This window comes from Mercenaria mercenaria, chromosome 11 (assembly GCF_021730395.1).
Source record: "Mercenaria mercenaria strain notata chromosome 11, MADL_Memer_1, whole genome shotgun sequence".
In the NCBI taxonomy this organism is placed as follows: Eukaryota; Metazoa; Mollusca; class Bivalvia; order Venerida; family Veneridae; genus Mercenaria; species Mercenaria mercenaria.
Genome location: NC_069371.1, coordinates 15213278 through 15241218, shown reverse-complemented (window position 1 = coordinate 15241218; position 27941 = coordinate 15213278). Strand labels below are relative to the sequence as shown.

Below are 27941 nucleotides of genomic sequence, written 5' to 3'. Positions count from 1 at the left end.
AGGGAGAAAAGTGGTTCAGTAGAGTTGTGATAGCAAAAGATGCCGCAGAAATAGTCAATATTGTCCAGACGTCACTGCAATTTACCACTACCGTAGGGCTTAGGCCTTTTATTAGATGTACTAAGAATAATTTTAATCTAAGTTCGAAAAAGTTTCTTTTATCTTCCTTGTATTTCTTTAATAATAAGTCTGAGCTTGACACGGAGAAAATAAGAAAAGTTAAACAAAATTAATTTTGATAGTACCCAGCGAATTCAAGAGAAAAAAGGCAAATAGATATACATAACATTATTAATTATAGTTTGTGATTCTACCAAGGTAATAAAGGTAATAAAAAACATATCTTAGTTGGCAGTATCCACCACGGCGAACAAAGACATGTGCAGGTATGTTCTATAAGCAAGAACCCAGGACAATATTGGACGAAATTATATATTCAAGATTGCCTATGCTCGCCCATGCTTGATGTTGTTGACACTTACGAAGCTGGTCATATGTCAAATTTCTAGCTTGCCGATGTGCTGGGGTCATGAGGATAGGAAAGCTTAGGCGCCGGGGGCGGGTGAGGGAAGGGAAACCATTAGTCTGCTGCATCAGTGCTAGCCATAACTGGATAGGTCGGATACAGACAGTGGGTCTGCATCTAGGTAGATATAATTACAGAAATATGACCGAAACCAAGCCTGTCAGCCAGTGGGTATGATACATCAACTGGCGAGAAATACGGGCAACTAGACTCTATGTTCTTTCTAAGGCGATATGTGTGTGTGTGTGTGTTTTGTTGTTTCTTTGTTTTCCATGTAAAAACTAAACCGAATCACATTTCGCTTAGAATGGCTATTACGGGCCTCACATGTCAATAGCGGTTACCTCTAGTATAAAAGCAGGCTTTCCGCGCCAAAATTAGACCGATTAAAATTCTCTGTTCAAACTGACTGTTTGCTTGTATATTATGGCGCTGAGACGAGTTTGTGTGTTTGTGATGGGAGTGTTGGCGAAGATACAGCAGTGGTTTGGTTGCGGAGAGACTGCAGAGGTAGCGGAGGTAGCAGCGGAGGCCGGGAACTTCCAGGGAGGTATATGTTAGAGTTTGTTTACGTTTTTTTCTGTTCTGTAAATGTCTGCAACCTCTGATGTCAGCGATGTTTTATCTCGGATATTTTGATGATTGTGTACACAAAAAAAAGACACAACATCACAACAACCCTCAAGGCTCTACCAAATTCTTTAAATTATTTTGATTTTTTAAAACATCGTGGCCGCCACTTTAGCCATAATCCTCTGAAACAGTGAAACAGCTGGTCATATTTCATAAACAATGAAGGTATATGTTTGTTGGATGATCCTCTGCCAAATTGGATTTTTTATATTGTTTTTTTTTTAGAAATCCCAGAATGTGCTAATCCAGTTCAAATGATAGATCAATAAAATGTCACTTTTGGAGGGACTCTATGAATCTAGTCCAAATAATTGTACTCAAGAGTTGAATATCGTTATATTTTTTGACTTGTAGATATCCGCCTCTAGGCAGACAGCCTAAAATATCAAAATGTAAAAGTCTCATTATTTAGACTACAATGAATTGTGTAGATCTTCTTGTAGGAAAGCTTTAAAATTATTCTAATACAGTTGATTGGTCAGTTCTGGATCACTAAGTGATATATTTGTTATTGAGCTTCGAAAACATATTTTTAAAAACACATTTTGCACAGGGAGGAAGGAAAATCATTTTGCTTTTTAAATCACCACATTTGGTTTGAAAATTCAAAGTAAATAATTATACTGTAGGAGCAACAGTGGTGTCACCACTTTGGTCAATTATGGATCATTTTTGCCTATCCATGATCATTTTTCAATAAAACTAAAACGCACTCGGACACCTGTGAAATAAAAATTGTTTTCTCTCATCCAAACAAAGCATTACACATTGGCAAGTTGGAAATATAAAAATATTTTCTTGTTTAAAAAACAATTTCTCGTTTGTGTTGTGTCCCTGTTGCGTGAGTTCCGGATCACATAGATTGACAAAATACGATTTCTTTTCGCATTCCTGTGATCTGCAAAAGTTATGTTTTAGTATGTTATTTCCATCATTGAAGCAAATATTCATGCTAAGGATTAAATGATTATGTTTGTCATATAAGTGTATACAGTGCTGTGATCCGGAACCCCTATGATCCGGAACTGACCAACCAACTGTACTGCTTGCCTGATTATAAAGGTGGTTAATCAGATTTTGGTCAACTAATGAATTTGTTCAATACATAACCAGTTGGTCGCTGGAAGTATTTTTACATAGTATCCTTGTTTGATTTTCCTACTCTGGTTGCCCAACCAAGATAGTGTTATTTTAATATAAGTATGAATTAAATAAACATATATCAAAATTAGGCCTAATAATTTGAATTTAAACACTATTATAATAAAGTTGTCAAAACTTGCTTTGGAAAGTACATTATTTTGCCAAAATTGATTAGAAGTTTATTTAAGTTTATAAATTTATCATTACCTCCCTTTGTTTATCTTGGTTGCGCAAATATGATAGATTGAGACTAGATCAGTTCCAAATTTACACACTGTTTTAAATGTTACCTGTTTCATGTAGTTGAAATATCCCAATGTCAGTTAAATGCAAATATAAAACAGGAAATTATATTGAATTCGAAAGAAAGTCTAATTTTTGTTATTTTTATATTAAAGGGAGGTAATTACAAAATTTCATAAAAATTAATGAAATATACATTTCCAATAGCGATCTAACTCTATGTGATGGCTCTTTTTTCTTCCTTAATTAAATAGATATGAAAACTGAAAAATGTCCTAAAATGTTGCTCGAATGTGATTAAACACCTTTAACATAATCACACAAAATTTATGTTTCTTGTGTGGTCTCATAAAAGATCTATCAGAAATGTTAAGACACATGACTGCTAGGAGTAGGATTAGGTCTGCCTAATACAGCTATTGCAGAAATTGAGAACCTTTTCGGAAATTGCCAGATTGTTTTCAAAATAATTATATACAAATGTTTTTTTTAGCTCAACTTTACAAAGCGTATGGAGAGCTATCCTACTTGGCCAGGTGTCAGCGTCTGCATCAGCCTCCATCCCCATCAACTCCTTGGTTAAAGGTTTGATGATAGGTAGATAGATTTATTCGTGAAAATATATGTTATGATCAAATGTTACAAATATCACATAATAAAACAACATCATTACAAACAAACATTCAATTGTATCTCAGATTGATTAAAAAGAAAAGTGAACTAACTCTTTTATATAAATATCAGGGATGGGAACGATTATTCGATTAATCGATTAATCGTTTATTTGGCCGATTAATCGATCACAAATTTGGTCGTCGATTAATCGAAAAAAAATTAAAAATTTGTTTTTCCTTAATTTCATCTCCAAAAAAATCTTGGTTAAAATTAACCCAGACGTTGCTGCATTCAATACAGACAGGATTATCAAAACACCGACACGGAGATGTGAAAACTTTTGTTTCTCGCTAATTTGTACAGTGAAGTGTCCCTGACTCAGATGACACGAGTTTACAAATTCGCATTGTTCCAGACTAATTATGACACTTACATCCCAGAGAATCATATCATATTAAATTTTAAATGTTTCCCACACCTGCAGATCGGCACCTCAAATGAGAATCTCTTTTGGACAAATTAGCGGTTTGCAGTCATCCATTAAATATCCCCACCAATCAAACAAAACAGATTAATTGATAGAACAAGCGGATTATCCAATCGAATACATCCACCAATTAAAATTCAGTACTCAATTTTCATTTTGTCTTTAAAATCAAAAACATTTCTGTTATTCTTCCTCATTCTTATTGTTCAAATCGTTCAACACTGTGTTCTCTTAGTGATATTTGTGTCAAAATGCCGTCAAAGTCTACCACTTGGAAATATTTCAGACGTTCTTCGGATGATAAAACTGTGACCCCTAGAGGGTCGTAGTATCGAGCCCTGACTATAGGCTGTATTGCGAAAGTTTGCAGTTTCACGCCGGGGTGCAAGTCTTATGTAATCTGTTGTCCCTGATATAACTGAAATTGTCTGCGCAAGTATTTTTGTTTTGTTTGTTTGTTATGGGATTTTAATGCACTTATTACTTTTTGTCATTACAGGGGAAATGACAAGCACGAAAAATAAATATAAACAACAATACAATGCACGTTAGGCCGCCCAGAATCGTAAACTTTTGATGACTGAATTACCTCCCTTTATTTCCGTAACGTTTAGTGCGTGATACGGAACAAGTGCCCGTTCTTGATACGATTAATTGGTTAATCGTTCCAAAAAATTAAAGATTAATCGAATAGTAAAATCGGTAATTGTTCCCATCCCTAATAAATATAAATAAATCACGAATAAGCCATAAGTATTACTACGTTATTTCCAATGGTTCCTTGTGAAACTTTTGCCCAAGAAAGACACTCTTACTAACATGACTATAATAACCAGAGTTACATGTATTTGTCTTTCAAAGAAATCCCTGATATGTTTGTTCAAGTATCACAAATATCACAGTTATATTCAATTATGACATACATATCACAGAATAATCAAGAATATTGTCCAAAAATGATAAATGATGTCAACAACTATAAAAGATACAATCTGATTGTTCAGCACTTTTCATACATTCAGTGAGTTCCAAATTGACTGCCTTTTAGCTTGACTTTTCGAAGAAAAAGTAGAACTATTTCACTCGCACCGGGGTCGGCGTCAGTGTCGTCGTTGCTGTTAGTTAACGTTTTTTATAAAGTCAGATATCTCTTGTACTATCAAAGCTTAAAATAGTTATTTACTATCAAAATCTACACCAGGAGAAACAATCCCCATAACTCTGATTTGAATTTTGACAGATTTATGCCCCTTTTTGACTTAGAATTTTTGGTTAAAGTTTTGATAAAGTCAAATATCTCTGGTACTATCAAAGCTATTGACTTGAAACTTAGTTATTTACTATCAAAGCGTACATCAGGAGAAACAATCCCCATAACTCTGATTCAATTTTGTCAGAGTTATGCTCCTTTGTAACTTAGAATTTTTTTATTGAAGTTTTTGATAAAGTCAAATATCTGTTATTATCAAAGCTATTGACATGAAACTTAAAATAGTTATTTACTATCAAAGTGTACATCAGGAGAAACAATCCCCATAACTCTGATTTGAATTTTGTCAGAGTTATGCTCCTTTGTAACTTAGAATTTTTGGTTAAAGTTTTTGATAAAGTCAAATATCTCTGTTTAATATTATCAAAGCTATTGACCTGAAACTTAAAATAGTTATTTACTATCAAAGTCTACACCAGGAGAAACAAACCCCATAACTTTTTGAACTTTGACAGAGTTATGTCCCAGTTTAATTTAGATATTTTGGTTAAAGTTTTATAAAAAAATTTTACTGACAAAGCTCTAATTCAGAGTCAAGCACTGAGAAAAGTCAAGCGCGCTGTCTTACGGACAGCTCTTATTTAAAAGTATACTTGTTTTTTTATTTTTTTATTTTTATGTTATTAGGAAGGCTATTCCAGTTATTTATAGCTTGATAATAAAAAGCAGTAGATGTAAAACTTCCACCTGAGGTACATGAAAGGAGTTAACACTATGTCTACAACTATAGGAATGTTTCTTAGAAACAAGAGAGAAATTATTAATCAAATAAGCTGGACAACTATTATTGAAAATTTTGTGAACATGATTGAGTCTTAAGTGTTTAACTCAGTTTCCAGTATTAAGCCATCCAATATTACAAAAATCTGACACTTTCAAAGATCTCTTATTACCACAACCTGATAACTTTGTTTTAAGTCACTTGTAATCTATTTTTCAACTGTTTTGAAATACCACTACACCAGTATGAAGAAGCGCAGTCAAAATGACATTTTAGAATTGACTTTTTAGCTCACCTGTCACAAAGTGACAAAGTGAGCTTTTGTGATCGCGTGGCGTCAGTCGTCGGTGCATTCGTCCGTGCGTCCATCCGTCCATAAACTTTTGCTTGTGACCACTCTAGAGGTCACATTTTTCATGGGATCTTTATTAAAGTTGGTCAGAATGTTCATCTTGATGATATCTAGGTCAAGTTCGAAACTGGGTCACGTGCGGTTGAAAACTAGGTCAGTAGGTCTAAAAATAGAAAAACCTTGTGACCTCTCTACAGGCCATACTTTCAAATGATCTTCATGAAAATTGGTCCGAATGTTTACCTTGATGATATGTAGGTCAAGTTTGAAACTGATTCACGTGCCATCAAAAACTAGGTCAGTAGGTTAAATAATAGAAAAACCTTGTGACCTCTCTAGAGGCCATATTTTTCATGGGATCTGTATGAAAGTTGGTTTGAATGTTCATCTTAATGATATCTAGGTCAAGTTCGAAACTGGGTCAACTGCGTCAAAAACTAGGTCAGTAGGTCTAAAAATAGAAAAACCTTGTGACCTCTCTAGAGGCCATACTTTTCAATGGATCTTCAGGAAAATTGGTCAGAATGTTCACCTTGATGATATCTAGGTCAAGTTCGAAATTGGGTCACGTGCCGTTAAAAACTAAGTCAGTAGGTCAAATAATAGAAAAACCTTTTGACCTCTCTAGAAGCCATATTTTTCATGGGATCTGTATGAAAGTTGGTCTGAATATTCACCTTGATGATATGTAGGTCAGGTTTGAAACTGGGTCAACTGCGGTCAAAAACTAGGTCAGTAGGTCTAAAAATAGAAAAACCTTTTGACCTCTCTAGAGGCCATACTTTTTAATGGATCTTCATGAAAATTGGTCAGAATGTTCACCTTGATGATATCTAGATCAAGTTTGGAACTGGGTCACGTGCCATCAAAAACTAGGTCAGTAGGTCAAATAATAAAAAAACCTTGTGACCTCTCTAGAGGTCATATTTTTCATGGGATCTGTATGAAATTGGTCTGAATATTCAACTTGATGATATCTAGGTCAAGTTTGAAACTGGGTCAACTGCAGTCAAAAACTAGGTCAGTAGGTCTAAAAATAGAAAAACCTCTTGACCACTCTAGAAGCCATATTTTTCAATGAATCTTCATGAAAATTTGTCTGAATGTTCAAATTGATGATATCTAGGTCAAGTTCGAAACTGGGTCACATGTGGTCAAAACTAGGTTAGTAGGTATAAAAATAGAAAAACCTTGTGACTTCTCTAGAGGCCATACTCTTCATGAGATCTTCATGAAAATTGGTGAGAATGTTCACCTTGATAATATCTAGGTCAAGTTCAAAACTGGGTCATGTGCCTTCAATAACTAGGCCATTAGGTCAAATAATAGAAAAAAGCTTGTGACCTCTCTAGAAGCCATATTTTTCAATGGATCTTCATGAAAATTGGGTCATGTGGAGACAGGTGAGCGATTCAGGATCATCATGGTCCTTTTGTTTAACAATGTTGTTAATTGTGGATGTAGTAGAAAGATTGTGATCGATTTTGTGATTCTGTGGTATTACCATTACAATATACATTGAATTTTTCAACCTTTTGTAGTTTTCTTTTAGAACCAAACAAGATACATTAAGTTTTGCCAAGATGCAGTGATAATTTCTTGTCAACTAACCATTTGCTACAGTTTTCAAGTTCTTTTTCTCGAACATTTTAATTACATCTGGATCTTTTTTGTGAAAATAGGATAGCACTATCATCTGCACATAAAATTAATAATATTAATACTCATATCATTGACATAGCATAGAAAAAGTAATGTACCCAAAATACTTCCTTGCGAAACACTGCACTTCCACTTTATTATACATTCAAAGGACATATTATGTTATGACGTCAGTGTCTGTCTGTCTGTCCTTCCGTCCGTTAGCAGTTTCGTGTCCGCTTTGTAACTCTTGAACCACTTGAAGGATTTCAAAGAAACTTGACACAAATGTTCACCACAGATAGACGACGTGCAGAGTGTATGTTTTTGATGTCTCATTTCAAGGTCAAGGTCACACTTAGTGGTCAAAGGTCCTGTAAGTGTGTTTCATGTCTGCTCTGTACTCTTGAACTGCTTGAAGGATTTCAAAGAATTTTTACACAAATGTTAACCACACTGAGACGAAGTACAGAGCACTTGTTTCGAAGGACTAGCTTTAAGGTCAAGGTCACACTTAAGAGTGAAAGGTCATATATGACTTTGCTGTGTCTGCTCTGTAACTCTTGAACTGCTTGAAGGATTTCAAAGAAACTTGGCACAAATGTTCACCACACTGAGGCGACATGCAGAGCGCATGTTTTGGATGACTCACTTCAAGGTCAAGGTCATACTTAGGGGTCAAAGGTCATATGTGACTTTGCTTTGTGTATAATGCTCTGCATTACAGTGCTCTTGTATTTATTTGGCAGATCTGTTTTAGCTCACCTGAGCCAAAGGTTCATGGTGAGCTTTTGTGACCTCTATCAAGATTGTTCAAATTATGCCCCTGGGGTGAAAAGAGGCCCCACCCCAGGGGTCACAAGTTTTACATAGACTTATATAGGAAAAAACTTTAAAAATCTTGTCTAAAACCACAAGACCTAGACTTTTGATATTTGGTATGTAGCATTGCCTTGTGGTCCTCTACCAAAATTGTTAAAATAACTCTGGGGTGAAAAGAGGCCCTGTCCCGGGGGTCCCAAGTTTTACATAGACTTATATAGGGAAAATAAATAAAAATCTTTTTGTCTGAAAGTTAAAGGCCTAGGCCTTCGATATTTAGTATGTATTATTGCGTAGTGGACCTCTAAAAGGATTATCAAATTATGCCCCTGGGGTTATAAGAAGCCCTACCCTGGTGGTCACTTGTTATTAGAGTTATATAGGAAAAAATACTTCAAAAATTATCAGATCATATTTCCTAGACATTTTAATTATATTTACCTGATGTACCCAAGTGATTACATGTCACCTTACTGTGGCCTTGACCTACTTTCTTGTTTTTGAGATACAGCCTTGAAATTTGGATGACATGTACAGTTTTGCAAACCGATCGTAAAACTGTATATATTATATTTTAGCATCAGTTTGCCATTTGAAACATGTGGCTCATATTACTCAGGTGAGCGATTTAGGGTCATCATGACCCTCTTGTTGTTCTCTTACAATAATTTTTTTTATTACTTCCCTTCTTTGTTACTATAAATAGCTTGTTTTGAAACTTTTATTATTGGCAGTAGGAAAAAACTGAGACCACATTTCTGTGGTACAACATGGATGGTACATTCAATTTTTAGATTTATTTTGACATAACTTTACCTGGTAAGAATTTTTTTATGGATTTACAATTTTTTTTTGGAATTTCTTCTTTTTGTTGTTCCTGTCCTTTGGGCTTCAACAGTCAAGTTCTTTAAATTTTGCTCCCATCCTCTGATGTAACCCTTCGGGCGTATATTGCCCGTCTTGGTGGCGCTCTTGTTGCAGAAGTTTTCCATTTGTTACTGTATGTCTCTTTTATACTTACTTAATGATTTGGTACACTTTGTCTCTGTTACTATTAAATACCTTTGTACATTTGACACAGACTTAAACATTGTAGACTATCTTCATCCACCTAGGAGTCATAAAATGAGCTGCGCCATGAGAAAATCAACAGTGTATTTGCGACCAGTATGTATCCAGATCAGCCTGTGCAACCACATAATCTGGTCAGGATCCATGTTGTTCGCTAACAGTTTCTTTAATTGCAATAGGCTTTGAAAGCGAACAGCATGGATCCTGACCAAACTGCACAAATGTGCGGGCTGATCTGGATCCATGCTGGTCGCAAACGCACTATGTTGGTTTTCTTATGGCGTGGCTCAGATGATCATTGCAGCTTCCTCTTATGTAACCAGTTTAACTATCCAGCATCAGAACAGTCTGTGACAGCTGTTATTTCTTGTAGTATCCTGTCATCTCCATCAGCCTACTATACCTAACTCTCATCCCCCAAAAAACAGTTTATAGTGTTTCTTAATCAGGCTCTAAGTTATAATTCTGACCCATGTCTCACATTAATGCTCTCCTTCCACGGTTCAGCTGTAATAACCAGTAATAGACTAAAAAGCAACATTAACATGGTGTATACCCATATCGGATCCCTCTCTATAGAAAATGAGAAAACGGATCCCTCTCAGTTCGGGCACAGGACACTGTCTGTGCTAAACAATGAACTCCGTCAGTCAGCTCGGACTATCAAATTTTTCGTCCTAAACACATTTTTGTGCATAAAAACATATGGCCCACGGAATGGCGTAGCTATGTACCATTGCTTTTTAGCTCACCTGTCACATAGTGACAGGGTGAGCTTTTGTGATCACCCTTCGTCCGTCGTCCGTCCGTAGTCCGTCGTCCGTCCACAATTTCTTGTCTGCACGATAGTGGTTTCATTTATGATTTTATTTTAACCAAACTTGCACACAACTTGTATTCACATAAGATCTTGGTTCCTTTCTTGAACCGGCCAGATCACATTATGGTTTCCAGAGTTATGGCCCCTGAAAGGGCTAAAATTAGCTATTTTGACCTTGTCTGCACAATAACAGCTTCATTTATGATTTGATTTTTACTAAACTTGCACACAACTTGTATCACCATAAGATCTTGGTTCCTTTCTTGAACTGGCCAGATTCCATTATGGGTTCCAGAGTTATGGTCCCTGAAAGGGCCAAAATTAGCTATTTTGACCTTGTCTGCACAATAGCAGCTTCATTTATGATTTGATTTTAACCAAACTTGCACACAACTTATATCACCACAAGATCTTGGTTTCTTTCTTGAACCGGCCAGATTCCTTTATAGTTTCCAGAGTTATGGCCCCTGATAGGGCCAGAATTAGCTATTTTGACCTTGTCTGCGCAATAACAGCTTCATTTATGATTTGAATTTAATCAAACTTGCACAAAACTTGTGTCACCATAAGATCTCGGGTCCTATTTTGAACCAGCCAGATCCCATAATAGGTTTCAGAGTTATGGCCCCTGAAAGGGCCAAAATTAGCTATTTTGACCTTGTCTGCACAATAGCAGCTTCATTTATGATTTGATTTTAACCACGCTTGCACACAACTTGTATCACCATAAGATCTCGATTCCTTTTTATATGCCTGAAGGGATGTATAATGTTATTGCCTCGGTGTCCGTCTGTCTGTTGATTCCCTTCCACTCTGTAACTCTTGAATCCCTTGAAGGATTCCGAAGAAACCTGTCACAAATGTTCACCTCATTGAAACGATGTGCAGAACGCATGTTTTGGATGGCTCACTTCAAGGTCAAGGTCACGCTTAGGGGTCAAAGGTCATATGACTTTGTTTTGTGTGTATATTGCTCTGCATTTGCGTTGCATTGCAGTGCTCTTGTTTTTATTTGGCAGATCCTTCTTTTGTTCACTTACAATAATTTTTTTGAATTACTTCCGTTTTATGTTACTATAAATAGCTTTAGTAACTTTTTTATTATTAGCAGTAGGGAAAAACCGAGACCACTTTTCTATGGTACAACATGGATGGTACCTCCAATTTTTAGTTGTATTTTGACTTATATGTACCTTTAAGAAAATTTCAACTATATTTTCTCATGATTCTTTTGATTGATCTTGATTATAATTTTTTGACCTTCTTGTCCTTATGTGCAATGATAACAGGTGAGTGATATAGGGCCATTATGGCCCTCTTGTTTATTATAATAGCCGGAGGTACTGTCTTGGATGAACATCGTGCGATGTTTATGAAACTTAATTACGACTTTCCTTGAATATAGCAAATATCTAGTACCTTAGATGTGAAGCCATTGATGATCTGTCTTATTTATTAAAAAACACTATATGTGGATATTTTCATCATATTTCCTTAAAAACGCTCTACTTTCGATTTTGTTAATGCACAGGATCCCCCTCAGTCGGCTCAATTTTGCTTCACAGGATCCCTCTTGACTCTCTTCATACAGCACCAGAACACTCTTGGACACAATTACTTTTCTATCGGCACAGATGCCCTCTCAATTTAACTTCAATGTTAAAGTTATGAAATGGTGTTCGCAATAATTATAACTTATTAGCTATGCACAAGTTTTTGCAGCGGAAATATTCTTCCGCTAATGATTGATCAAGAGCATTATTTACCGATGCAAAGATGATAACCTTTTTATTACATACGCATACAATGTAATGTAACTACACTATATATTTTTTTTCAATAGGCTGAATAAGATTGACAATACTGAACTAAATAAAAAAAGTTAATGCCACGACACACATTCAGTAACGCCACGCATCCGATATGGAATTCAGGCGTCAGTATATGTACCGATGTTTTCTGTACAGACTTGTGGGCCCAGGCGGACGGGGGTTGGTTATGATAAATACAGATGTGTCGCTGAACCTTTTCAGACTAGCTATGCATGAATGGCCCCTCTTTGTATCAAATCAAATTATACAAATTCGCGTTTAAAAGTTATTTGTGTATCACTAAGATATCTATGGAAGAGCATTAGAGCCAGGTGCGTTTTTTTATTAACTCGAAATCTTGGTTAGAATCACAATTACACTTTCATTTAGGTATGTCTATATTACATTGACATGAGCTCAAACTAGGTCGGAAACATTCCAAACGAGCATTGTTTAGGCACCTGAGGTCTTCCTCCAACATAAAAGCTGTGTCGGTGCGATGTTACACAAAATCAATAAATAAAGAAACATTGTTTAAATAGAGATATTTTCTATGAGCAAACGTTGCCATATGACCCTGTAATTCGACCCAAAGACTACACCAGGTACCTAATCTTGGCCAGGACCTATACACCAACGTAAACAATTGTAGTTTAATAGTAACTGGAAATTTCAAGATAAGTAACTCGAAATTTCGACTTAGTAACTCATATTTTCAACTTAATAACTCGAAATTTCGAGTCAGTAATTAGAAAAATTTCAAGTTAATAAATGACATACACCTGGCACTAATGCTTTTCCGTAGGTATCAGTAAATATGATAATAAAATTCAAATATGAAAGTTATGTGATATTGCTGATTTATTTTCAATTTAAAAGCATATTAAGGGAAGTTAAAACACCATGATCTATACCCTTAGAAACAGATGTCATTTTCAATAAGAATTCCATCTCAAAATTCTAACACTGAAGTTGAGAGTGCCAGTGCCGATAGAAAATTTTGTCGAAGAGGGTTCCTGTGCAGGAAGCAGATCGAGAGTCAAGAGGGATCCTGTGAGGCAAAATTGCATCGACTGAGAGGGATCCCGTGCATCAACGAAATCGAAAGTAGGGCGTTTTTAGCTCACCTTGAGCTTTTGTGATCGCGTGTCGTCCGTCCGTCCGTAAACTTTTGCTTGTGACCATTCTAGAGGTCACATTTTTCATGGGATCTTTATGAAAGTTGGTCAGAATGTTCATCTTGATGATATCTAGGTGAAGTTTGAAACTGGGTCACGTGCGGTCCAAAACCAGGTCAGTAGTTCTAAAAATAGAAAAACCTTGTGACCTCTCTAGAGGCCATATTTTTCAATGGATCTTCATGAAAGTTAGAATGTTTATCTTGATGATATCTAGGTCAGGTTTGAAACTGGGTCACATGCCAACAAAAACTAGGTCAGTAGGTAAAAAAATAGAAAAACCTTGTGACCTCTCTAGAGGCTATATTTTTCATGGGATCTGTATGAAAGTTGGTCTGAATGTTAATCTTGATGATATCTAGGTCAAGTTTGAAACTGGGTAAACTGCGATCTAAAACTAGGTCAGTAGGTCTAAAAATAGAAAAACCTTGTGACCTCTCTAGAGGCCATACTTTTGAATGGATCTTCATGAAAATTGGTCAGAATGTTTATCTTGATAATATCTAGGTCAAGTTTGAAACTGGGTCACGTGCTGACAAGAACTAGGTCAGTAGGTCAAATAATAAAAAAACCTTGTGACCTCTCTAGAGGCTATATTTTTCATGGGATCTGTATGAAAGTTGATCTGAATGTTCATCTTGATGATATCTAGGTCAGGTTTGAAACTGGGTCAGTTGTGGTCAAAAACTAGGTCAGTAGGTCTAAAAATAGAAAAACCTTTTGACCTCTATAGAGGCCATATTTTTCAATGGATCTTCATGAAAATTGGTCTGAGTGTTCACCTTGATGATATCTAGGACAAATTCGAAACTGGGTCACGTGCCGACAAAAACTAGGTCAATAGGTCAAATAATAAAAAAACCTTGTGACCTCTCTAGAGGCCATATCTTTCATGGGATCTGTATGAAAGTTGATCTGAAAGTTCATCTTGATGACATCTAGATCAAGTTTGAAACTGGGTCAGCTGCAGTCAAAAACTAGGTCAGTAGGTCTAAAAATTAGAAAAACCTTTTGACCTCTCTAAAGGCCATATTTTTCAATGGATCTTCATGAAAATTGGTCTGTATGTTCACCTTGATGATAACTAGATAAAATTCGAAAGTGGGTCACATGCGGTCAAAAACAAGGTCAGTAGTATAAAAATAGAAAAACCTTGCGACCTCTCTAGAGGCCATATTTTTCATGAGATCTTCATGAAAATTGGTGAGAATGTTCACCTTGATGATATCTAGGTCAAATTCAAAACTGGGTCACATGCCTTCAAAAACTAAGTCATTGGGTCAAATAATATAAAAACCTTGTGACCTCTCTAGAGGCCATATTTTTCAATGGATCTTCATGAAAATTGGTCAGAATTTTTATCCTGATATCTAGGTCAAGTTCAAAACTGGGTCACATGAGCTCAAAAACTAGGTCACTATGTCAAATAATAGAAAAGAACGACATCATACTCAGTTCAAAACTGGGTCATTTGGGGACAGGTGAGCGATTCAGGACCATCATGGTCCTCTTGTTAAGGAAACATGATGAAAATATCCATATAAAGTGTGTTTACAAGTAAGATGGGATCAATGACTCCACATCTAAGGTACCACATATTTGCTATATCTAAGAAAGTCGTATTTAAGTTTCATAAACGTCGCAGGATGTTCATCCAAGCCAGTACACTCCGTCCACATTAAATCTTCGTTTGGACTTGTGTGAACTGATAAAACAAATGTAACGATAAAAAAGCAATGGTTTATAGCTACGTCATTACGATAGGTCTTGGATTCCATGATGACTCTGTTAGATCCAGTCACAGGTTCTGGTGATACAGCCCTTAATTATGGCACCCACCACATAGTGGTGTGGGAGACATATTGATTTACTCCAGTCTGTCTGTCTGTCACAAAGCTTGTCCGCACTCTAAGTTGAACATTTCTCATCTGATTTTCACCAAACTTAAACAAAATGTGTTTGACCATAAGACCTCGGCCAAGATCGATAACTAGCCAAATCGGTCCAGGCGTATTGGAGTTATGGCCCTTGAATTACCAAAAATCAGCCTTTTTAATCTTGTCCGCACTCTAAGTCAAACATTTCTCATCCGATCTTCACCAATCTTGAACAAAATGTGTTTGACCATGAGACCTCGGCCAAGTTCGATAACTAGCTAAATCGGTCTATGCATTTTTGAGTTACGGCCCTTGAATTATCTAAAAATCGGCCTTTTTACTCTTGTCTGCTCTCTCAGTCGAACATTTCTCATCCAATCTTCACCAGACTTGAACAAAATGTATTTGGCCATAAGACCTTAGCCAAGTTCGATAACTAGCCAAATCAGGCACTTTTGATTTATGGCCCTTGAATTACTGATTGGATCCACTCGTCCAGACCATCTAATTGGATCTACTCGTCTAAACCATCAAGAGAAACTAGACATTTTTGATATGGGCAGTTGTGGGAGACATGCGCTTTTCTCAAAAGCATCTCTAGTTGATCCATGAAATAGCCAAAATTTGTTAATTTTTACCTTGCAAACCCATTGTAGAAGTGACACTTTCCATTTAGGCCCTTTCAGCCATATAGAGGTTTCATTTATGCTTTGATTTGATAGAAACTTGCATAGAATGTTTGCCTTGATGATTTCTAGGCCAAGTTCAAAACTGGGTTATGTAGCCTCTAAGGGTTAAAAACTAGGTCACCTGGTCAAATCAAAGGAAAAGCTTGTTAACACTCTTGAGGCCACATTTATGACCCTGTTTTCATGAAACTTTGTCAGAATGTTTATCTTGAGGATTCATAGGCCAAGTTTGAAACTGGCTCATGTGATGTCAGAAACTAGGTTGCTTTCTCAAATCAACCTAAAAGCTTGTTAACACTTTAGAGGCCACATTTATGACCATATCTTCATGAAACTTGTTCAGATTGAATCTTGATGATTCCAAGGCCAAGTTTAACAGGTGAGTGATATAGGATCATCATGACCCTCTCGTTTTTCCACTGATTTTAGGCTGTAGAAATATAGCTGGAAGAATAAACCAAAGCCCTTTAATTTATTCAAACTTTGCTTTATTTGCCAAGATGGCATGTGTCCCAAACATCTGTTTTTATCTCAACTACTGTAAAATCATTAAATTTCGTGGGCATGAAATTTCGTGGATTTGGTCAAAACGGCAATTTCGTGTGGATATGAATTCGTGGATTTCAACTTTTGAACATAAAATGAATGGGAATTTTACTTGTTCATTGGGATTAAATTTCGTGGATTGACTCAACCACGCAATCCACTAAAATTAGTCCCCCACGAATATTAATGATTTCACAGTACACAAAGTATTGAGTCTGTCCTATTCAACTCTGCATCCTTCCGCATCCTCGCTTTGGTTAAAGTTTTGATGCACTTTCTCTTTATCTCTGTAATAACTTGATTGATTTGTTTCAAACTTAAAATGGTTATTCCTTATCATCACCCTCCTCAAATTGCACAAGGGTGATAACTCTTGCAATAATATTTCATGAATTATCTCCCCTTTTGACCTAGAATTTCAGGTTAAAGTTTTAGTGCTCTTTCACTCTGTCTCAGTTATTACTAAATGGATTTGATTCAAAATTAAAATAGTTGTTTTACATCATCACCCAAACCATATTTCATGAATTATCCCCCTTTTTGCTTAGAATTTCACATTAAGGTTTTAGAAATTAAGGTTAATTTTGATGCATTTTCACTATATCTCTGTTATTACAGAGAGGATTTGATTCAAACTTAAAATAGTTGTTTGGCATTAATTATGCCCCCTTTTTGTTTAGAATTATACCTATTTAATGTTTTGAAACTATCTCTCTTATTACTTACATACATGTCATACGTCCCGGATTGTCCGGGATGGTCCCGGAAATCACATACTCGTCCCGGTGTCCTGGACAGCGTTGAAATGTCCCGGAAAATTAAAAATACAGAAAAACAAAAATAACCCCACTTAAAGCTAGTTTTTTTTGCCTAAATTGTTGAATTTTACATGAATAAAACACAATAAACAGTCACCGGTGTCACATTGTTTATTCCAAATTATCCGATAATCCAATCAGTAACAGTTTTATGATCCTTGAAAATTGACCCAACCTGAAATAGTTGATACAGATTTTATCTACAAGATTTGTTTCATTCCTTTGAGGATTCCATTTTATTAATGATTAGGTAAACTTTTAAGCTTTAAAAAGATACCAAATAAGCTGGATTCTAAATCACGATGACCAGGTTAATTCTTCTTATATAGCAAGTCTCTCAATGCAGTTCACCTCGGGAACGCAACCAATTCACGTGCCGAACTATCGACGTAAATTGCCCTATTTACCTCCCTTAGATAGCTAGACGACATTAGCAACAAATTATTCCTAAGCGAGGGAACAATGTTTATCTCCGGAAACTGCTTATAATTTTATGATATTTTTGCATGAAACAGACGAATACTAATGGCACGATGCATGTCCCGGACAAAGGGTAAAAATCCTCGAAAATTTAACTCAGAATCCCGGAAAGGTCCGGAAAAATTATGGCATGTATGTTACATAATTCATTTGACTCAAACATAAGCCATTGTGCAATACCTTCATCCACATTGGAGCCATTAAACACTATCCAGTATCGAAATAGTTGAGCGCACTTAACTGTCTCCTGTGACAGCTCTTGTTGGTTTTTGTTGTAAAGTGGGTTAGTATTACTAAGCAGGTTAATAACTCTGCCATACTTGTGACATTCAAACTCTTGTGGAAAATGGAGGCATTTTATTGCTCTATCCCATTTTTACAAAATATTTTAAATTTCAGATTAGTTTCATAATAAAACTTGATTAATTTTAATTGTTTAATCTAAATTACATGTTTAAAATTAGATGTCATGTTAATAACTTCAATATTGATTGTCAGTCTCTGACAGTTGAAATTTAATTTTTAAGTTCTGGTAAAATTGACTATCAATATTTCAATCTCAAACTCACCTATTCTGTGAACAATGGGCCTGTAAAATAAAAAAAAAATAGAAAAATAGTTTCCACTTCTTTTTTTGTTAAGAATTTTTTTTTGTCTGAAAGACATACTTGTCATTTAACTGTTCCGGTAATTCTCTCGTTTTTCATGTTCATTGAAGTGATGCGACAATATGACAGAACAAAATATTTTGTAACTTCTTTTTTTGTAAAGCAAAGTATAAAAAATCTGAAAACTAGTATTGTCCTTGCCAGCTGGAGACTTGATAACAAGTCCACCAATTTAGAATGTAGGAAAATAATGTCTTTTACAAGAAATGAAATAAGTATGAGAAATAAGCAATACACTCAGAAACAAAAATTAGCAATATATGTCAGGGAAAGAAGCACGCCATGTCAACTTCAGCGAGCCTAGCTGTACAAGGATGTGGAAAATGTTAACACTAGATTGTCATTTAAGGCTAACAGATTGTAAACCTATCTTAAGATTCTAATGAAATCAAGTCATATATAACTGTAAGCAGTATTTAAAGAAAACTCACGAATGCTGTTTTTTTCTATTTTCAGGTGTGGAGGACTTTTTTCCTGCTGAGGTCTTCAGGGGTGAGCCACAGGCCAGTGGCGAGGAGGTTATCATGGTTGTAGACGAGACCGAGTCGTTGGATGAGGTCCCTTCTGTCAACCAGGTACCAGAGGTGGACCCTGTGGTGCCAGCCCGTCTGACTTCTTCTCTTGGGGAACGGGAGGATCCTCAGTTTGCTGTGTCGGCTCAGCCTGAGGCAGGACCAGTTGAGGATCCTGTACCAGATGTGGCTCTGGTTCTTCCTGAGGTGAGTCCTGTTATGCAGCGGTTGATTTGGTTCTTCTGATTATATTTTTTTTACAAATATATATACTTTCAAATGCATCTATACTTGATTTACATATTAATTTTCATCTTTAGTCAGTATATACTTGTTCTTTTACATATTTGTTTTGTTTTCAGTTTTTGGTGTTAGTTTTATTTTGTTTTCAGTTAATTGTGTTGGTTTTATTTTGTTTTCAGTTTTTGCGTTGGTTTTGTTTTGTTTTCAGTTTTTGTTTTTGTGTTATGTTTTGTTTTCAGTTTTTGTGTTGGTTATGTTTTGTTTTCAGTGTTTGTTGTTTATTTACATATTAATTTTCATCTTTAGTCAGTATATACTTGTTCTTTTACATATTTGTTTTGTTTTCAGTTTTTGGTTTTAGTTTTATTTTGTTTTCAGTTATTTTATTTTGTTTTCAGTTCTTGCGTTGGTTTTGTTTTGTTTTCAGTTTTTGTTTTTGTGTTATGTTTTGTTTTCACTTTTTGTGTTGGTTATGTTTTGTTTTCAGTGTGTGTTGTTTATTTACATATTAATTTTCATCTTTATTCAGTATATACTTGTTCTTTTACATATTTGTTTTGTTCAGTTTTTGGTGTTAGTTTTATTTTGTTTTCAGTTATTGTGTTAGTTTTATTTTGTTTTCAGTTATTGTGTTGGTTTTATTTTTTTTGTTTTCAGTTTTTGCGTTGGTTTTATTTTGTTTTCAGTTATTGTGTTGGTTTTATTTTGTTTTCAGTTTTTATGTTGGTTATGTTTTGTTTTCAGATTTTGTGTTGGTTATGTTTTGTTTTCAGTTTGTGTTGTTTGTTTATTTAATACTATTGAAACACAAGTTTATATACTTTAAAGTGTAATATTTACTTGAATTTAACATTTACTTTATCGTTTAAAATTCACTTTATCGTTAGTCAGTATGTACTTTCTTTGTTCACATTTTATTTATTCTTTTACTTGAATTATATGTTGGTATAAGTAACTTCATTTAAAATGCTTTTATAAGGCCATATTGTAAAAATGATATGTTGTTTTTATAATCTGTTGTCATTATCAGAAGTAAAAGTTCAGCATCACTTGCCCAGAGGTAAAAGTTCAGCCATCAGCTTGCCCAGAAGTAAAAGTTCAGCATCACTTGCCCAGAAGTAAAAGTTCAGCATCACTTGCCCAGAAGGTAAAGTTCAGCCATCAGCTTGCCCAGAAGAAAATGAGGTTCAGGAAAAATGTGTTACGTCACTTATCAGCACTGTAATATAAAGATCTCTGTTATACTTTCAACTTTAAATAGGGTAAATACGTTCTTGATTATTCTGTGTGTATTTTAGTATTTTGTTATGTACATATATATATATATATATATACACTTTCAAATGCATCTATACTTGAATTACACATTAATTTTCATCTTTAGTCAGTATATACTTGTTCTTTTACATGTTTGTTTTGTTTTCAGTTTTTGGTGTTAGTTTTGTTTGGTTTCAGTTTTTGCATTGGTTTTGTTTTGTTTTCAGTTTTTGTGTTGATTATGTTTTGTTTTCAGTTTTTGTGTTGGTTATGTTTTGTTTTCAGTTTTTGTGTTGATTATGTTTTGTTTTCAGTTTTTTTGTTAATTATGTTTTGTTTTCAGTGTGTGTTGTTTATTTAATACTATTGAAACACAAGTTTATATACTTTAAAGTGTAATATTTACTTGAATTTAACATTTACTTTATTGTTTAATTTACTTTATCGTAAGTCAGTATGTACTTTCCTTGTTCACATTTTATTTATTCTTTTACTTGAATTATATGTTGGTATAAGTAACTTGATTTAAAATGCTTGCCCAGAAGTGAAAGTTCAGCTATCAGCTTGCCCTGAAGAAAATGAGGTTCAGGAAAAATGTGTTACGCCACTTATCAGCACTGGTGGACAGAGTAAAGATTACAGGTTTACAAAAATTGAAGTAGAGGTATGTATATGTCTTTTTTTTCTTAGTTCGGCTATTCTTTCAGTTGTTTTGATATATAAATTTCCTATTGTACTGGTTATACACCTATATTTTTTATATTATCTAAGGCTATATTGTAGAACGGATATGTTGTCTTTATAACCTATTGTCATTATCAGAAGTAACTATCTGCTGTGGAACAGTTTCAGCCCTGAAGAATGTGAGGTTCAGAAAGAATATGTTAAACCACTTGACAGCAATGACGGATAGAGAAAAGATTACAGGTTTTTACATATGCCGGAGTTGAGGTATATGTCCTTTTTTTCTAATTTCTTTTCTTTCAGTTATGTTGACAGGATAGTAAATATTATCACAAGTTTATATATACCATTTTTTATGAAATAGGAACATTTACATGACCTAGAGTTTCAGTAATTTCAACATGATGATATATGTTATGTTAATGTATGTGCTTCATGTTCTATACATTATTTGTTTATACTTGCATTTTATGTTGTTTAGGTACTTGTTTAATTCTATTACTAAAGATCAGAGTATAAAGTATTGATGTTGAAATGTAAGTTGTTATTTCATTTGAAGTAAAGTTCAGCAATTAGCTTTGAAACTTGGGCAATGAAGAAGATGAGGTTCAGGAGGAATGTGTTACACCACTTGTCAGCAATGATGGATAGAGTAAAAGAGTAAAAATTACAGGTTTTTACAAATGCTGAAGTTTTGGTATGTATACGTCTTTTTTTTATATTTCACTTCCTTTAGTTATGTTGTAATATAAATGACCTATTGTGCTGTTGATAACCTATATTCTTGGACATTTATGTTATTTTATATGTTTTTTTGTTTTTATTTTTCTGTTTGTTTATAACCTTCACTTGGGGCACAACAAGCTCAATGTTCACATGTACAAGAAATACAGACTGGCACCATCACCGACCTGTCCTTGTGGTGAGCAAGATCAGACTACTGAGCAGTTACTCCAGAAATGTAAAAGGCATGACCAGGAGCGAACTGCGACTTGGCCGATAGATACCTCAATCCTCCAGAAATTGTATGAAGGCATTGAACATCTGTGGCAAACCACAAGTTTCATCGAGGATGCTGGTCTGATAGTGTAGGGCAAACGAAGAAGTTTATAAACCAACTGATTTTGTAAACTTGAGTAAGTTAAACATTTTTTGTGTGTGTGTTTTCTTGTGTTGTTTGTTTATTGAATTTTCTGGTGATGGTGGACTAACTTTCAATATTTAAAGTTGTTTGCTGTCTTGTTTTAATAGTTAGAAATATGAATTATCTACAACTTTATACTGTTTTTTTATGAAATGTTAAGAAAAATTTACATGAACTTTAGTAATTTCAGCCTGAAATATCTTATGTTGTCATATTTGTGCTTTGTGTTCTAATATTACATTCTTTATTTGTTTGTACTTCATGTTTGTTATAGTACTTGTTTGATTCTATTATTAAAAGTCAGATCATGAAATACTGAGATATATTTTTGTATTGAAACGCAACTTGTTATTGTAATAGAAATAAATTTCAGCCATCAGCTGTGGAAGTTTTGTTTCGGCAGTGAAGAACATGAGGTTCAGTACTGATGGATTACACCAATTGTTAGGAATCGTGGAGAGAGCAATGCTTATATAAAAGTTGAGGTATGCATACAAGTCTAAAATAGATCTCTGTATGATATATTGTTTCATAAAATAAACCCTGCTGTAATTTTTAGCTCGACTATACGAAGTATGGACAGCTATCCTACTCAACCTGACGTCGACGTCCTTCCGCGTCCGCACTTCGGTTAAAGTTTTGATGCACTTTCTCCTTATCTTTGTTATTACTTGACTTGTTGATGGATTTACTTCAGACTTAAAATGGTTGTTCCTCATCATCACCCACATAATATTGCACAAGAGTCATAACTTTGACACCAATATTTTATGAATTATCCCCCCTTTTTACTTAGAATTTCAGGTTAAAGTTTTGCTGCACTTCCACTTTATTTCAGTTATTGCTAAGGCCTTTTATTTTTGATTGTTCGGTTTACGGAACCGCTGCTCAAAAAAAAACGTGTTTTCAGAAAAAAAATAAAATTGGAAAAACGTAATTTTTTTTATTTCCTCCGCTATGACATGAAAGCTTGCAGAAGAAAAAATGCATCGCATATTCCAAAAAGATAAAAAAGTCTTGTTCTTCGAATATCCGTCACGGCGAACAAGTCAAATCAACATTAGGAATTCCTAAAATTCTTTTTTTAAACTTCATATCTTATGCATGACGTAAACGTCCAATTAAAATTTCCGATATATACTGCGCCCAATCAGCATGCTTGTTACGCAATTTATGAAACGTTTAAGAATGGCTGCGCCCAGGCTGTATTATTTCCAAAGTTTTGAAGTAATTTTACTGAAAATGCAAGAACATTCAAAGTTGCGAGGTAGTGCTTTCCTGAAAAAATGGCCAATTGTCGGTGATATGCAGTCTGTATTTAGTATACAACTACGTTTATGGTAACTGTCATCCCAATAGCGCAATCTTATTACGGTGATTCTAAGCACCGCTTATTACGCAAACTTGAGAGCATTTTTTCCCGAAAAATATCATTTAAATACACAATGATTACAGTACTTTTGTTTGATGATATAAACTGGTACAGGGGACATCAAAACAGTGTAATTGTAAGGCCCGGTAAGCAAACGTCTAGCCTGTACAGCTTTTTGGCATCTGGTAACCTATTTGTTTATAAGTTATGAATTACGTATTTTTTAATGAAATTATTTTACGTTATATATTAACATCAGATTAATGTTGATTATAGATGTAATTACTGTCTTTTCAAATGTTGTTGTGCAGTAGATGTGGCAAGTCAAATATTGACTAACAGAATTTTCAAAGATCATTGATGAACTGTTGTGTTACATTAGGCCTATTCATAAAATGAATTAACAAATGCCAAGAAAACCATAAGAGGAAAGGCAAGGCTTCCAGTTAACAGACGGGCAAAACATAGGCTAGGTGTCTGTTTACCAGATGGCAAGACACTTCCTATTCCTAACACGTAAAAAGATAATTGCTTATTAGGTACAGTGCAGTGTATGTTGTCATATAGTTTTACCCCTAAGTTTCAGACTGGGTCCATAAACAGCCAAGATGCTTGATAGCTGCTGAGTGTAAAATCATTATATCCATGGGTTTAAGATCTGACAGTGTTGTTCAAATGTGGGGAATATTAGATTCTTCCATCTGTTGTTTTAACAGAAGGTATTAATTTCAGTCAGTGTTTAACATACGACTTCTATGTCTCCAATCATTTAGTATGTGAGAATATATGCAGTTTTTATGTACAGTCCTTTCAAGAAAAATGTTACAGCTAACTGCCCAGCTGTATATTAATGTAATTTCACAGAAATACCAAGGCAAATTTTTTTCTCAAGATGCTATGACAAGCCCCAAGGCTCATTTTTAATCAAATATAACCAAGGTCACAGGTATATTTGCAGGAAAAAGCATCAAAATTGGGAAAGAAGATTATAACATGCAGCCTGTATGCTGTTATGTAGAATTTACCCATATTCCTTTCAAAGGTCCGTTTCCTACGGAGAAAAAAAAATCTGATTCTGTTTTTTAATTTTTCTTTTTTCCCTCCTCCTACGACCATGTGTCATCCTGGCGGTTCGTAAACCAAAAAATAAAAAACTAATGGCCTAAATGGATTTGATTCAAACTTAAAACAGTTGTGTCACATCATCTCCCACCAATGACCACCATAACTCTGGTACCAATATTTAATGAATTATCTCCCCTTTTGATTGGAATTTCAGGTTAAAGTTTTGATGCACTTTCACTCTATCTCAGTTATTACAAAATGGATTTGATTCAAACTTAAAATAGTTGTTTAACATCAATACTCACATCATATGACACAATGGCCATAACTCATAACTTATGAATTATCCCCCTTTTTACTTATAATTTCAGGTTAAGGTTTTGATGCACTTTCACTCTAAAGTAGTTATTTCTGAATGGATTTGATTCAAACTTGAAATAGTTGTTCAACCTTATCACCCATCATGTGACACTAGGTCCATAACTCTGGCACCAATTTTTCATGAATTATGCCCCCTTTTTACTTTGCATTAAGGGTTAATTTTGATGCATTTCACTATATCTCAGTTATTACAAAATTGATTTGATTCAACATGACACAAGGTGCATCACTCTTGCACCAATATTTCATGATTTATGTCCCCTTTTTGCTAAGAATTATACTTATTTGATGTTTTGATACACTGGATTCTTATCTCTTATTACTTAATACTTTTGACACAGACTCGAGCTATTATCCAATATTTCATCCACAATGGAGTCATTAAACACTCCAGTGACAGTTCCAGCTTTGTCAGATGTGCCTAGTTTCACTATCCAGCATCGAAATAGTTGAGCGCACAGTCTCCTGTGACAGCTCTTGTTGTTATTGTGTTGTGTTTACTTGACCACATTTGCATAATTTTTGTTGGTTTATACAGAGGCAGGTTTGTTTTAATTGGAGTTTAAGTTCATTAGGGGTTTTTATGTTGGTATTGTTGTTTGTTGAATTTTTGGTGATGATGGAATAATTGAAATAAAAGTATTTTAAGCTGACATACTTGTAAATTCTACTTGTTTGTCATAAAAAAGAAAATACAAAGAGACAGTTATTTGAATTAGTTTTATTTGAGCTGTGCCATGGGAAAACCAACATAGTGGGTGTGCGACCAGCATGGATTCAGACCAGCCTGCGCATCCGCGCAGTCTGGTCAGGATCCATGCCGTTCGCTAACAGTTTCTCCAATTCCAATAGGCTTTAAAAGCGAACAGCATGGAGCCTGACCAGACTGCGCGGATGCGCAGGCTGGTCTGGATCCATGCTGGTCGCACACCCACTATGTTGGTTTTCCCATGGCACGGCTCATTTATCTCTAGCTTGTATGTCTACTTCCATTGCTGCTTTTGTTTGCTTCCTTTGTTTACTTGTATTTTCTTTTAATACTTTTGTGTTAAAATGCTATTACTGAAGGTCAGATTGTAATTAGGATATGTTATCTTAATATTTAACTTATTAATAATTTTAGGAGTAAATGTCAAGTGGAAGCTGTAGAACTGTAACCTGGTTCTGAAGAGGTTAGAAAAAAATGGTATTGTTCACCTGTTAGCAGTTGAGGACAGAGCAAAGATAACAAGTTCTACAAAGACTGAAGTTCAGGTATGCATATCAGTCATTTTTTTCCAAACTTTTTCTTGTGTCTGTATTGTTTTGTAAAGAGTTCTGTTGTACTGTTACATTTGAATTTTAGTTTCACCACACTCTGCATAAAAATTGCTTCAGTAGATAGAAATAACTGTTTTTTTTAATATTTGTTCTTAAATATCTGTGCTGTAGATAAAGCAGCCATTTAGCCCTTGGCAAACATCTATAAATAGTCAATGGAAATGAATATTAAGTGAAAAACTTGCGTTTTGGTTAAACCTAGAATGCAGTCCTTCATAGGCTGATGAAAATAACTTTTTGATTGATAGGTTTTAGATCATGTACCGACAGTTTTTGGAACCTCTTCAAGAGGATTTGTATCCATTGGCAGTGAGAGTTGCCATGTTTGTTGCAACTACTAGCTCTTACAGATATTTCAGCAAACAGTTTATAGATGTAGATAATGATTTTACACAAGGAAGTAATCTTGAAGAAATACTGTATTAACATACCCAGTATAACCTGTTATAGACACCTATACCCAGTATAACCTGTTATAGACACCTATACCCAGTATAACCTGTTATAGACACCTATATGTTACCATTAGTTGTGAGTATGTATTATACTATTTATAGTGTTTGAGGGAAATGTGGACAAGAAGGGATGATGATTCACATTGTTCCTTTAAAGATACAGGAGAGTAGAATGGACAAAATGGATGACATGCTGGTCAGAATGAGGTTGACAGATGAAAGGAGTTTACAAGAACCATTAGATGGTGGGTTACAGTTTCAAATTTAGTTATTATAGAAAAGAGTCGTCTGAAGACAAGTGATGTAATTATACATTTGAATAGCCTCAGGAGTTATCTACTGTAAACAAAACACAGGGTCTGAACACAGACTAATATGATAGTTAATTTAGATTTGACATTCTATGAGGATTTGTACATACAGTGCAGATAATGTCTAAAGAAATAAACTATTTAAGTAGAAGATGCACTGAATATGTTTAATATGAAAGGGATTTCCATTCTAATATGCACTTAATCTAACAGTAGATAAAGTATAGAAGCGCTTTTTCTTGGTCACAACAAAAACTTAGACGTCACCGCATGTTCGTGACATCATTCTAGCATAAGAGTGTTTTAACTGAAACTGAAACTGTTTTATTTGATTTAACGCCTATTTTTACGTAAAACATATTCAATTATGGCATGTCAAACGTTGCTATATTATATATGTATATTATTATTATTGTGTGTTTGTTATTGTTATTCAGTGTCGTGTCATTCATATTCTAAGTGAACCATTGTTATTCTATATGTCGTTATTCGTATTGTATGTTCGATATTCTTATTGTAAAAGACATTGTTGTTGTATATTCATTATTGTTTTTGTAAGCTTGATATTCTTATTGTATGTGGGATTTCCCGCGATATAAATAGCACACATGATACAAATAGCACAGCGACGCTATACAAATACAATCACATAACAGAATAAGAATGACACATTTTGTAAATAGAATCATCAGATATTGACCAACAATGATGACTTTTACCATAAGAATATTGAACATACAATAAGAATAACGACATATACAATAACAATGGTATTACTTAGAATAT

The 27941-nt window shown here is 34.7% G+C and overlaps 1 protein-coding gene and 1 long non-coding RNA gene across 3 annotated transcripts; both read left to right on the top strand.

Moving 5' to 3' along the window:
• The first annotated feature begins 588 nt into the window (after positions 1 to 588).
• On the top strand, positions 589 to 21242 carry LOC128547031 (uncharacterized). Of its 2 annotated transcripts, XM_053518607.1 has the most exons (3): positions 591 to 1076; positions 18868 to 19130; positions 20197 to 21242. In XM_053518607.1, the coding sequence occupies exons 1-3, from the start codon at positions 953 to 955 to the stop codon at positions 20200 to 20202; spliced, it is 393 nt and encodes a 130-aa protein (XP_053374582.1). In that variant the 5' UTR covers positions 591 to 952; the 3' UTR covers positions 20203 to 21242. The 2 variants fall into 2 exon arrangements, with proteins under 2 accessions (XP_053374581.1, XP_053374582.1); XM_053518606.1 differs by having other exon boundaries at positions 589 to 1076; positions 18868 to 21242.
• Positions 21243 to 21266: 24 nt separating this feature from the next.
• On the top strand, positions 21267 to 27064 carry LOC128547032 (uncharacterized). The gene is made up of 4 exons (XR_008366266.1): positions 21267 to 22243; positions 22625 to 22736; positions 26193 to 26323; positions 26947 to 27064. It is a non-coding gene; the product is annotated as an uncharacterized LOC128547032 (long non-coding RNA).
• Positions 27065 to 27941: the final 877 nt, after the last annotated feature.

Coding starts and splice junctions, on each gene's coding strand:
- LOC128547031 (XM_053518606.1), top strand. CDS start 953: ATGGCGCTGAGACGAGTTTGTGTGTTTGTGATGGGAGTGTTGGCGAAG. Junction 1,077..18,867: donor GGCCGGGAACTTCCAGGGAG/GTATATGTTAGA, acceptor TTCTATTTTCAG/GTGTGGAGGACTTTTTTCCT.